This window comes from Schistocerca piceifrons, chromosome 1 (genome assembly GCF_021461385.2).
Source record: "Schistocerca piceifrons isolate TAMUIC-IGC-003096 chromosome 1, iqSchPice1.1, whole genome shotgun sequence".
Classification (NCBI taxonomy): domain Eukaryota; kingdom Metazoa; phylum Arthropoda; class Insecta; order Orthoptera; family Acrididae; genus Schistocerca; species Schistocerca piceifrons.
Genome location: NC_060138.1, coordinates 291,081,718 through 291,094,294, shown reverse-complemented (window position 1 = coordinate 291,094,294; position 12,577 = coordinate 291,081,718). Strand labels below are relative to the sequence as shown.

Genomic DNA, 12,577 nt, shown 5'->3' with positions numbered 1-12,577 from the left:
CAACATGAAATTCTTCACAGTGCTTTGTCATTTGTTAATACAACCAGCAAAGTAATCCTCCCCCCAGTCCTGGACAAGAAATACAAGACTGTAAAAACTGAAGTCCTCCATCGCCACACCCACTCCCAGGAGAATTGTTGCACCACATCTTCTAAGATGAACATTTAAAGTGCAACTATGGCATCAGTTACATATTCAGATTGACTTGCACCTCATGCCAAATCATACACCATAGACATTATTGACTGTCAAGCTTTGCCTTCAAGTTTAACTGGCCACCGGTCTCCTGCGAGTAAGACTCACTAGAGGCTCACCACAAACTAGTGGACAGAACATTTTCCATCAGTCAACATTGACAATGTGTAAATAATGCAGACAAAAATGGCATTGAATGAACCTCCTGCCCAATATGAGCCAAGCTGATCTTGCCCGACTTCTGCCAACCATGATGTCACCACTGCTGGCTGGAGGGATGACCTACATGCTACCACAACAAACCCCTACACACTCACCAACTGCACTGCACCTGTGCCTGCACAGAACTGCTTCTGTTGGTACCACACATGATTCAGTGACTCTGCCTACAACTGTCATTCACCTTGTGACTTCCTAAACTCAGTGTATGTTTTGCAGGAGACACACTAAACCATGCAGTATATCTAAGCTGCCTAGACACAATGATGACATCGGCCTTGCCCCCAAGGCAGTCTGGTACAATGGAGACACCCACTTTACACAACGTTCCCACCACTCACCAGGAAGTCCCACAGCCATCAATACCTTCAGGAGTGACTTCCCAACACTGATCACTTTCAGACAGAGAGAACTCCAACTGGCATGGTGACATTTTGACCAGCTTCGTCAATTGCCTCGACCCAATTTTAGTGTACCCTCTGTCCTCCTTCACTGACCTGACCCCAAAGTCATCTTGTCATCTGCGGATACACCTACAGTATCACCACTATCTGCTGATACAAAGTACAAAGGTCAGTACCATGCTTTTCACTTGCCCTCCCCCAGACATGTCTTTTGGCTTTCCCTACAAGACCAGTTTGTGCAGTGAGCTATTAAAATGAAACAATTCATAAGATAATCACTGGTGCATCACAGACCATGTAGACTACTCCCATATCTACTCAGGGTCACAAGGCAGTAGTAGATAAAGTATGCCACTCTGACAGTTCCTGGACTTCACTCATCAAATTAGTTCCCACAAAAGATGGTTCTGTGGCAATTACATAGTTCTCAATGTTTGTACTGTACTGGACAGTTATCCAGTTCCAAACATCCAGGATTTCACTTGTTATCTGGTGGATGTCTCCTTCTTCACAACTTGCCCATGAATCTATGCATCAAACTTCAGCCTATTCCTGGTGCAACCCGTCCCATCACTTGTGACATCACACAATAACAGCCATTCCCGCTTGTTCCTTGACCTTTTCACCATGTCATCTTCGACCAGTTACATAACTTGGCATGACCCAGCATGCATCTGACTTCATTCCTGGTGCCAGACCATTTTGTATGGCCTAATGTGAAGGACTGTAAGCTTTGGACTCATACATGCATTCTGTGCCAAAGGAGCAAGGTATCACACCATGCTTAGCCACCACTGGTTTGCTTTGAAGTCCCAAAAGAACGTTTTTGGCGTTACATGTCTACCTTGTAGGGCCACTACCCACCTCTTACAACTATTGGTACATCCTGTCAGTGATCAAGCACATCACTCAATGAGTAGAAGCTGTACCACTTATATTATGACTGAATCCACAGCCATAACTTTTGTGAACACATGGATTTCATGCTTCAGTTGTCTCATATCCATTATGACTGACCAAGGTCAGCACTCTGAACTGGCTCCATTCCTTGATTTGTGCAACCTGCTGAGCAGCAGTCAATTTAGAATGACAGTGTGTCATCCACAGAGTAACAGGCTCATCAAGCAGTGGCATCACACCTTAAAGGTGGCTCTAATATGCCATATCACACTCTGGACAGAGGCTTACCATGGGTACTCCTGGGAGTGTGTGCAGACCATAAATGTGACCTTTGTTCACTGAAATTTTGTATGGTGTAGTGCTCTCCCTGAATGGTGACTTTGTGTTCCAAAAACCTTTGATTCCTGATGTGCCTGGCCTGGCTTCATGAGTAAAATGCTGCATCGCCCAGCTCCACATTTCTACCCTTTTCCTTACACAGCACCTAAAGTATTCCTTCACGTGACTCTAAAAGATTATAAGTTTGTGATGTTGTGTAATGATACAATCTGACCAGCTTTGCAGCCCCCATACTCAGGTCCACACAAGATACTTTGATGGGCTGACTGTGCCTTTGACATACTGTTACATAGGAAACCTACAACAGTTACTGTCAGTCACTGTAAGCCAGTGGGTTTGTACAAGAAGATTTACCTAGAAATGATCCCTGATAATCTCACTCCACTGCTCTGTTAGGTGGCCTGGTGATGGATGTACCACTGACTTTTCAGTTGTGCCTCAATGTCCATGACTTTCTTCCTGAAGGCCTTGACATCAGATTGATCTATAATGACCTCCTAATCGAGAGGCAGCATGCAGATTGCAGATGGCTCTATTACCTGTTGCTTGAAGGAAACCTTTAAGATACCACATGAGATCAATACCGCCACTCTCCCTTTCTGCTTCTCTGCTATGGTCTTCTCACCATTATGCTTCCCCACCTGCCCTCTTCTGATCATGCAGCCGCACCAGTGCCATCTCTCCCCATTGACCTTTCCACTACCCCTCCAAACTTTGATATCACCACACAGTCATGCTTCAACTAGCTTCACCATGTACCAGCACAACTTCATGACTACCACCTGTATGCTGTTTAGAATACACTGCCTCTCCTCCCCAAACCAACTTGCAGAGATGACAATACTCCTGTCCTGCCACACAGTGCCCTGATGACCTCTCTACTGCCATTCTGTCTCTTCGCCTCTACACTCTTCATATCTATGCTCACAGTCCTCTGCACTATGGGGAGAGGGAGCTTCTATGGGAACTCCGTGATGATAAATAATATCACTGGTGGTCAACTGAGACTGTGCACAAGTTATTTGTCTCAGACAGTTCATGTAATAGCTTCAAACAGTGCAGATGTATCCCTGTTGTACCATCTTTGTGAGAATAACATTTGCACTTATACAGATACAGATCATGTTATTATATATTCTACAGACCTACTATGGTAGAGCACTACAGTATAAATTACCTCCAGATATTCAAAAATAAGAACCATTTCCCTGTATTATAGTGGCTTGGAAATGATGATAGGTAGTTTTCAGAATGAAATAATGTCACTCAAATGCAGTCAACATGATCAGTCCCTCAAATATCACATCTGGTACTTGAATTCATGGTAGTACCAAAACATTAGCTGTCTTCAACTATAAGCTCAAACCATCCTATCATTTCACAGGTATATTACGTGTGGCATTATTATACCTTAACATCTTCACAATGTGTATAGTACTGAGTTTAATACACAATTTTATTTTATGAAGTGACCAATGCAGCTAAGACATCTGTGTTACTAAGCGTTTCAGACTTCTAATGAGCTCAAAACTACTTCCACAACTTATATATATACTCACCTATCCATGAATTGTAACTTTTGCTGAAGCACTGGCCATTCCTTCAGAATTGACTGCAATGCAGGTGTATGTCCCAGCATCTGATTTACGTAGATCAACAATTTGTACCCAAGATGTTTCCATGTAAGATTCTGGACCACCACGTACTTGTACTGCTACATACAGGTCATCACCTATAATGTAAGGATTTTTGTAAAAAAGGAATATCCAAAAATTAAATTATAACAAAAGGAAACTAGAAAAGAAATATCAGACTAAGGTGACAGCAACCTGATAGTCATATACAAAAGGTGGTCTATCTTCAGTTCTTGTAATACAGAGTTCCTTTGATAAAAAAGGATTGGAGATAATGAAATTTTAGGACTATGCACAGAAGTCACTGAGTACTACAGGTCAAAGAATAAATAAAGTAAGAGTATGAGACATTAATTAATCAGGAGATTTCAGAAAACAATCAAGTTACAAAATATCGAAAAGTTAAAAGTGATGATAACTAAATCAGAGATAACAGAAGAGACTTCAGTATTCAAATAACAGTTCATTCAAACATGGACACAGATGAAGAAAAGAACAACAGTCATATAATAAAATAACAAAAGGAAACAATAGGAAAGAAAATAAAGCAATAAATATTATAAGTCATTAACTGTGTTACACTGATCTGACTGTGAAGGAGACCTTTCTAGGATGTAGAAAAAGTCAGAGAATCCATAAACAATGCGAAGCTGATTTTATAATCAGCATTACTAATTAACTATTTTTAAATTGTTATGAAATATTTAGTCTTACTCAAACCAAATTTAAATAGGAAAAAGAAAGCTTAAGTTGTACTAGTACTGACTGACTGGAAGAGGGAGTTTTCTTAAATTTTATAAGCTGGTTAATTAATTCATTTATCAGAAAACTGATTTATAGGAAGTGAGGTAAAGAAACACTAAAATACAGTTCAGAAGCAGACTGAAGATTAAGGTTCAACACAGTGGCATGCTGTTCTCTTGATCACCAAATTGAAGGGTGAGGGGGAGGGATGGGGGCAGGGAGATTTCCAGAGGTGAGGGATGGAGTGAGGTGGTGCAGCAGTTAGCATTCTGATCCAGTATTTGGGAGGATGATGGTTCAAGTCCATGTTCAGCCATTCAGGTTTAGGTTTTCTCTAATTTTCCGAAATCTCTCAGGGCAGGTGCTGGAATGGTCCCTTTGAAAGCACATGGCTGATTTCCTTCCCCATTCTGGAAACATTCTTAACTTGTGCTCATTCTCTAATGACCTTGATATTGACAGGACATTAAACCCTAATCTTCCTTCCTTCCAGGGGACAGTCTGTAAAAGTTATGCTGAGCTCCTCTCAGTAGGGTTTGTGAGGAGAGAGGAAGAAGCATAGTGATTTCTACAGGAAGGGCACTGCTGGGGGTGGGGGGAAGAGACAATCACTCCCCTATAATGATTAGAAGAAACCGTAAAAAAACTGGCTTTCTTAACAAATTATGTTTTGGACAGTGAGCCTGCTCTGCGGCCTTTTTTTTTTTCAGTAACTATTTCATAAACCAGATTAGTCTCTTTGGCTACTAGGAATGGACAATAAGTCACACGCTCTTCTGTGAGTAAGGCTTTATAAGTTTGAAGCTCTGACAGTTCAGCTGTATTAGTCATGATGCATCTCATGCCCCAATTGTTATCTCCATTATCCCTGCTGCAGCCCCTGCAATGATTTGCAAGTACTTTGCAATGACATTGCAACTTCTCCTTGCTTCAACAGTGCCTGTTAATCCATTGACATGTGGTAATTACATATGAATTCCAGTTAACTTGCTTGCTATTTTGTGTATTAGCCATAATGTTCACAAAAAATATTTTTGAAAGAAAATGTATTATGAGACTGTTGTAACTACCAATTTTGTGTGTCTGTCACTTCCTAGTTCAGCAGCAATAGCGTGCACAGCCTGCCAGCTGTGCTTCCTGTTGGAACTAATTAGTACATAGGCCAGAGTTCCAGGCTCTGCTGGCCACTTGTATATTGTTAATTATAGTGTACCTTGCCCTCCATGTGCGTGTGTACTGTTCGAGCAATAAATTACAGTGTTGTTGGGTTAGAACAGAACCATCAGCACTTTTTAAATGTAAATTATTAGTCAGATTGTTTAGTTATATTTTTAAAGTTAACTTTCTTTTAAGTAAGTTTTTTAATAGCAAAAACAGTTTTATTTCATTTAGTTGAAAACAAATACCAAATAATAAATTCTTTTAGCAAATAACCACATTTCGGGATAGAAGTTAAAAAGCTTACACTTTGAGAACTGGCATCTACCATTAAAATGAGGATTGTGTTGCAGAAGGATGGTGAAAGAAATTGCTCATCCCCTTCAAAGCGCCCAGTCTGACATTCACCTTAAGTGATTTAGGAAAATCACAGAAAACCTAGATCTGGATGGCCAAATTAAGTTGTGACCACATTCCTCCCCACTATGAATCCAGTGTCTTACCACTGCACCACTCATTCACTGTGAAGTGGTACAGTACCACTTTAAAATTCATGCTAATGGAAAAGAAGCAGTAATCTTATGTACAAATACTCAACACTTCTCACACAGATAAATGCATGGTTTGTTATAGATTGTAACAGTACAAGTGTATTCTTTCAGATGTTTTAGTATCAAATTATCCTTTCTTCCTTGCTTCCAAGTTTACTTTATTACAGTCTTCTATAATAATACATCAGCTTCCAGTATGGTAGCAGTGAAAACATTGACAAAAATCATGAAATAATTAATTTGAACATCACACCTGTGTGAGCTTACTCCTTTTACCCATTAATTTATAATAAACATTTCTCTCACACAGAAAACGACACCTTCCTTTTTCCATGTAACTTATACAGAATATAATTCAGTATTAGCTCCTTCTAGAATTTATAAAAATACATTTAATATACACAAAACAAGTATTGTACTGCTGGAATGGAATATCATACGGGTAGTGGGGTATAACTACGACCTAACGACCTAAACGGACATTTACTGTTAGCAGCACTTGCAGTTTAAAATCATGTTTGATAGACCCCATCAAGGAGGAGAATCTTCATGTATGCGGAGTCAAGATATACATTCACAAAAGACAAAGACATCATTAATACTTAATCTATATACTGTATTAACAACATATTATCACTACACTTCCTAATGCTGCTCACACTAATGCCATCTAAGGAAACCAAGTAAATTAGAAATGAAATTCCTACTTTGGGAACAGCTGCTGGTTTCTGAGTTTTAGAACACAGTTGCTGTTTACCTGCCATTGGTATGTTAATATATACTTAATTACAATGGTATCTTACAAACAAAATATTTTTTGCATGCATAAATACTGAGGCCTATTTATAGTATGTTACTGCTTGTCATTCATCTTTATAAAACAAACATTTCTGATTGTCATGTAGCTAACAGAACCTTTCAGTCCTTGAATCCACATATTCAGATAGTTTGTAAAAAGAATGAGTAATAAGTTATGTTTTTAACTTTCTTTTGTGTTGCTAAGGATTACTAATCTCTTGCTTTATGTTAGATAGGATCTTATTGAATGTCTTACCACTAGACTGCATAACTCCATTGCAAATAGTCTGCTGAAATATGAAATGAGGAGGTTCTCCACAGAATCAGTGAGAAAGGAATAGGTGGGAAGCTAAAAGAAGTGACTAGGAGATAGGATATGTATTAAAACAGTGGGGAGCAATTTCCATGGTACTAGACCGGGGCTGGCCACAGCATGGAAAATTTCATACATGCAGAATGTGCAGACCACAGGCAGGCCATTTGTTGTTCTGTCTTGGCTTCTCTCATTTCTTCCTAGAAGTAATCATTACAACATTTCATTTGGTATTTTCGTGCGACATTTTTCAGCCAACATGACTCTCTTCAGTTCACATCACTGTTTGTTCATCATATGAAAGACATTCACAGGTCCATAGGCTGTTTTCACAGAAAGAGGCAGTCTACAATTTTACTGTCATAAACCTTAAAAATGAATGTGAATGACAGAAGAGAGGGCTGAGAATTCTCAATAACTATTATGCACTTGCATAATTGACATGTACTGCAAATTTACTATGAAATGACATTCTAACACTGTGCAGAAAAAATTAAAAGACTTATTTCATAATGAAAGAGCAAAAATTTGCCATTATAAACAGATGGGATTTATTGTTCTGTACCTCAAGAAGCACTTTGTGCTAAATTTGCAGGCAGGGAGCATGTGTCGAAATTGAACTGAATTTCTGAAGTTACATTCATCATTCTATTGTCTGTTGCAACAGTTTTTGATGGAATGGAATGAAGAGTATGGAGACTTTACATACAACTATAAAGTATGTTGCTTAAGTCAAGGGGCAGGCTGGAATGATTCTTCAATATAAAGCCTGCTATTATTGGGTTTGTGAAGGAAAAAAGTGTGCAGGAATGAAAATTAGAACATGTGGAATGGATTGCAGACCTCGCATTTTATGTGGACTAGGCTGCACACTGCCCACGGTAAGACACTGTAAGGGGAGAAACAACTTATTTCTGATTGATGTGGATGCATTTACAAAGAAAAATCGCATTGTAAAAGGACAAATTCTAACAAAAGGCAGAGTCCAGTCCCTTAAGCTCACAGATGTTAAAGAAGATGTGAGATTTCAAGAATTCATAGTTGACTTGAAAGAATTACAAGGATAACTTAAACATTTTTGAGGATGCTGCCAATCCTATGTCTGTTTTCAAGACCACTTTCAGTTCAAAGTGCCCCTATGCATATGCAAATGTAACTGATTGATCTGCAGTTTAAGTCCCATTTTAAAGACAAATCCTTTTACATTAATAATGCCTGGCATATCTAACGTGTTTTCTTCAGGGAGAGTTTCTACATCTTCAAATGAGTTTGCATATGTGATAAAATAATTCAGTCAGAATATGTGTGTGGAAGGCTTTTTTTCTATTATGAAACTAAATAAGTCAAGATTATATGGATACCTGAGTGCAAAAACTTGTGAAATAGTCTCTGTCTGTCTGTATTCCAACAGTTTGTACCAAATAAAAATTGTACTATGTCATCAGTGTGACAAAAATAATTAAGTAATACTGATGATTTGTTCCGTTTGTGATCTATGTTGTTAAGAGATATGAAACCAAGTCATATGCAGTACAACTGCATTGCCATTTAAATATAGTATGTCCACAATGTATCCCTCCTCCCACTCATAGAATGTGGCATGTTGGTGGAAGAAACATGCAGTTTCACTTAGCACTATGGCATACAGCCCATTGCTTGGCCTGTGAGCTGAATTCTTAGCCACCCTTGTACTTGATGGAGATATAAAACCTGGGAGACAGAAATTGAAATACATTCAACAAATGACTGTTGAATGTAAGTGTTGCTCTCAGATGTAGAGATTAGCACAGTGGAGGAAATCATGGTGAACCACATTAGATCAGTCATAAGACTGAACAGGATTACCTTTTATTGGACCTTTCCAGGCTTGGGTCACACAAATCATTATTATTTCTTCTAATCCTCATCAGATTTGCATACGATTCCACTCTGTATTTTTAAGAGCATGCTTCACATATACAATTTTTTTTCACAAGACTTCACAGTTCTTACTTCAACTACAGAATAACTTGTCATTGAGTGGTACAGTTTGTGGTAACTCTGGTACCACATAAACATCCACTTCTTTGTTTGATATTAAATATTGGGTTGGCCTACAGGGTGTATGTAATTCTATCAAACATATATTCAATAACCCATGATCTAGTGGTGGCACCCTTGACTAGTAAAAAAAATGCCCTGAGTCCTAACCCAAGCACTGCTTAAATTATGAGTAATGGCATGATAGGATAGTTCTCATCAGCAATTAGAGCCAAGAACTTCTGGTTTATGAAGTCACCCCTATTCTGTTTACAGCCTTCTCAAGTAGGGCAGAGGAGCAGGGCAATCTCTTGCCCTTGGGATGGGAAACTGCCCCTAAAAGGTGGAAGAATCACCAACAATCAATAAAATGAATACTCAGAAGACATTTTAAATCACTGCATTAAAGGCACACAATGTGTATCTACAGGATATGTTGCCGGTAACTGAAAAAGTGTCATGATGATCTCCCCATTGGCAAAAGATTCCAGATAAGCTCCCAATCTGGATCGCTGGGAAGGGCCTGCCAAGAGACATCTCTAAAAAAGACAGTCACACGTTGGACTGACAAACACAGGTACAAGGCAGATAACTGAGAAGAAATTCTGGGAAACAGAAGGAAAACTTCATTTGACCTGCAAAGGAAGGAAGTACAAAAATGTTCAGGGAAAGACAGGAATACAGCAATATAAGCTCCTTAGGAATGCAATAAATAGTAAGAGCAGGACAGCCAAGGTGAAATGGTTGCAGAAAAGACATGGACAAATTGAAAAAGCAAGGACTGGCTCAACACATAGAAAACTCAGAACACCCTTTGGGGAAATTAAGAGCAAAACTGATAATATTAAGAGTGCAGTGAAAATTCCTTTGTTAGTCACAGAGGAGAATGGATGGAAAGAGTAAATTGAAGGCTTATATGAGGAGAAGGGCATGTCTGGTGATGTTATAGAAGAAGAAATTGGAGTCTATATGGAAGACATAAGGTTTCCAGAGTCAGAAGTTAAAAGAGCTCTGGAAGACTTGAGATCAAATAAGGCAGAAATGATAGCTAACATCTAACAGAATTTCTAAAATGAATAGGGGAAGTGAGAACTTAACAACTATTCAAGCTGGTGTGTAGAATATACGAGACTGGCAATATATGATTAGACTTTTGGAAAAATGCCATCTACACAATTCCAAAGATAACAAGGACGGATAAGTGTGGGAGTATCACACAATCAGCTTAACAGCTCATGCGTTCAAGTTGCTGACAAGAATAATATAAAGAAGAATGGAAAAGCTAATTGTGGAACTATTAGATGATGATCAGTTCTGACATTGCACTTGATTAACAAGAGGAAGACTATAGGAAAATCAAGACACATTCATAGGACCTGTCAACTCAGAAAAAGCACTTGACAAGTCAAATGGTGAGATATGTTCGAAATTCTGAGAAAATAGGAGTAAACCATAGAGGAAGATGGTTGATATACATTATGCAACAGAACCAGGGTGCAACTATAAGACAGGAAAACTAAGAATGAAACAGGACACAGATGCAGCCTTTCATCCCTACTGTTCAATCTATACAGTGATGAAGCAATGATAGGAATAAAAGAAAGATTGAAGAGTGGGATTAAAATTCAGGGTGAAGGATATCAATGACAAGATTTGCGGATGATGTCATTGCCATCCTCACTGAAAGTTATGAAGGATTACGGGATCTGTTGGATGGAATGAACAGTGTAATGAGTACAGAATATGGATTGGGACTAAATCAGAAAAGGATAAAAGTAATGAGAAGTAGCAAAAATGGGAACAGTGAGAAACTTAACATTAAAATTAGTGATCATGAAGTAAACTAAGTGAAGGAATTCTGCTACCTTAGAAGCAAAGTAACTTTTGACATACAAAGCAAAGAGGACATAGAAAGCAGGCTAACACAGGCAAAGTGGGTATTATTGGCCAAGAGAAGTCTACTGGTATCATACACAGGACTTTTTTGAGGAAAAAATCCTGAGAATGTATGTTTGAAGCACAGCGCTGTATGGAAGTGAATCACAGATACTGGGAAGGCTGGAATATAAGATAACTGAAGCATATCAGACATGGTGCTATGGAGAAATGTTAAAATTTTGGTGGATTGATAAAATAAGGGATGACGAAGTTCACCACAGACTGAGCTAAGAAAGGAGCATATGGAAAACACTAACAAGATGAAGGAACAGGATGAACATGTGTTCAGACATCATTACTTACACTTGTACCTTTTCATATTTTCTTCTTTAGTGCATTAACTGGTGCATTTTTCATTAAATTTGACATTTTCATCATTTATAAGCTAAATAATTTTATTTTGATCTAATCTGCATTCTGTCAGGCAGGGTACTACCAGTCATCAATTCTGAATTTTGCACAACTTCGTGTCCCTCATGAGTTTCTCGTGATACACAGTATATATTCCAATTTCTTAGTCTCTTTTACACTCACAAACACATTTCTCTGCTTGATTTGCCTTCTATTCAGATAATTTCTCTCATTTTTTTATACTTATAAAGTAAAATTGCTGACAGCTACCTACAGATACATTATTATCCACTCTATGCAAACGTAACGGTATACTCTTTTATGACTGACTTGAGCTGCCATTTTGACTGCATTCTGTTCTATTAACAGCTTCATTTCTTTTGCCCAAACCTTGAATTAATCCATGATAGCCTCTACTGTACTTGGTGATATATTTTCTTTTTCTCCCGATTCTGAAGCATGTGTTCTGGTTTATACTTAGCAGTGTCTGTTTCTGTTGGTGATATTGTAACTCTATAAAGTATCTGTCTTACACTCATTTAACTCCCATTTATACACTCCTGGAAATTGAAATAAGAACACCGTGAATTCATTGTCCCAGGAAGGGGAAACTTTATTGACACATTCCCGGGGTCAGATACATCACATGATCACACTGACAGAACCACAGGCACATAGACACAGGCAACAGAGCATGCACAATTTCGGCACTAGTACAGTGTATATCCACCTTTCGCAGCAATGCAGGCTGCTATTCTCCCATGGAGACGATCGTAGAGATGCTGGATGTAGTCCTGTGGAACGGCTTGCCATGCCATTTCCACCTGGCGCCTCAGTTGGACCAGCGTTCGTGCTGGACGTGCAGACCGCGTGAGACGACGCTTCATCCAGTCCCAAACATGCTCAATGAGGGACAGATCCGGAGATCTTGCTGGCCAGGGTAGTTGACTTACACCTTCTAGAGCACATTGGGTGGCACGGGATACATGCGGACGTGCATTGTCCTGTTGGAAC

The 12,577-nt window shown here is 38.9% G+C and overlaps 1 protein-coding gene across 1 annotated transcript in view; it reads right to left on the bottom strand.

The window, feature by feature from the left end:
• The window catches only part of LOC124794242 (insulin-like growth factor-binding protein-related protein 1), a 154,791-nt gene that overhangs the window by 16,310 nt on the left and 125,904 nt on the right, over nt 1-12,577 (bottom strand). Inside the window, exon 4 of the mRNA XM_047258082.1 lies at nt 3,617-3,789. Within this exon, the coding sequence (XP_047114038.1) occupies nt 3,617-3,789 (173 nt within the window). The remainder of the gene's footprint in view (nt 1-3,616; nt 3,790-12,577) is intronic.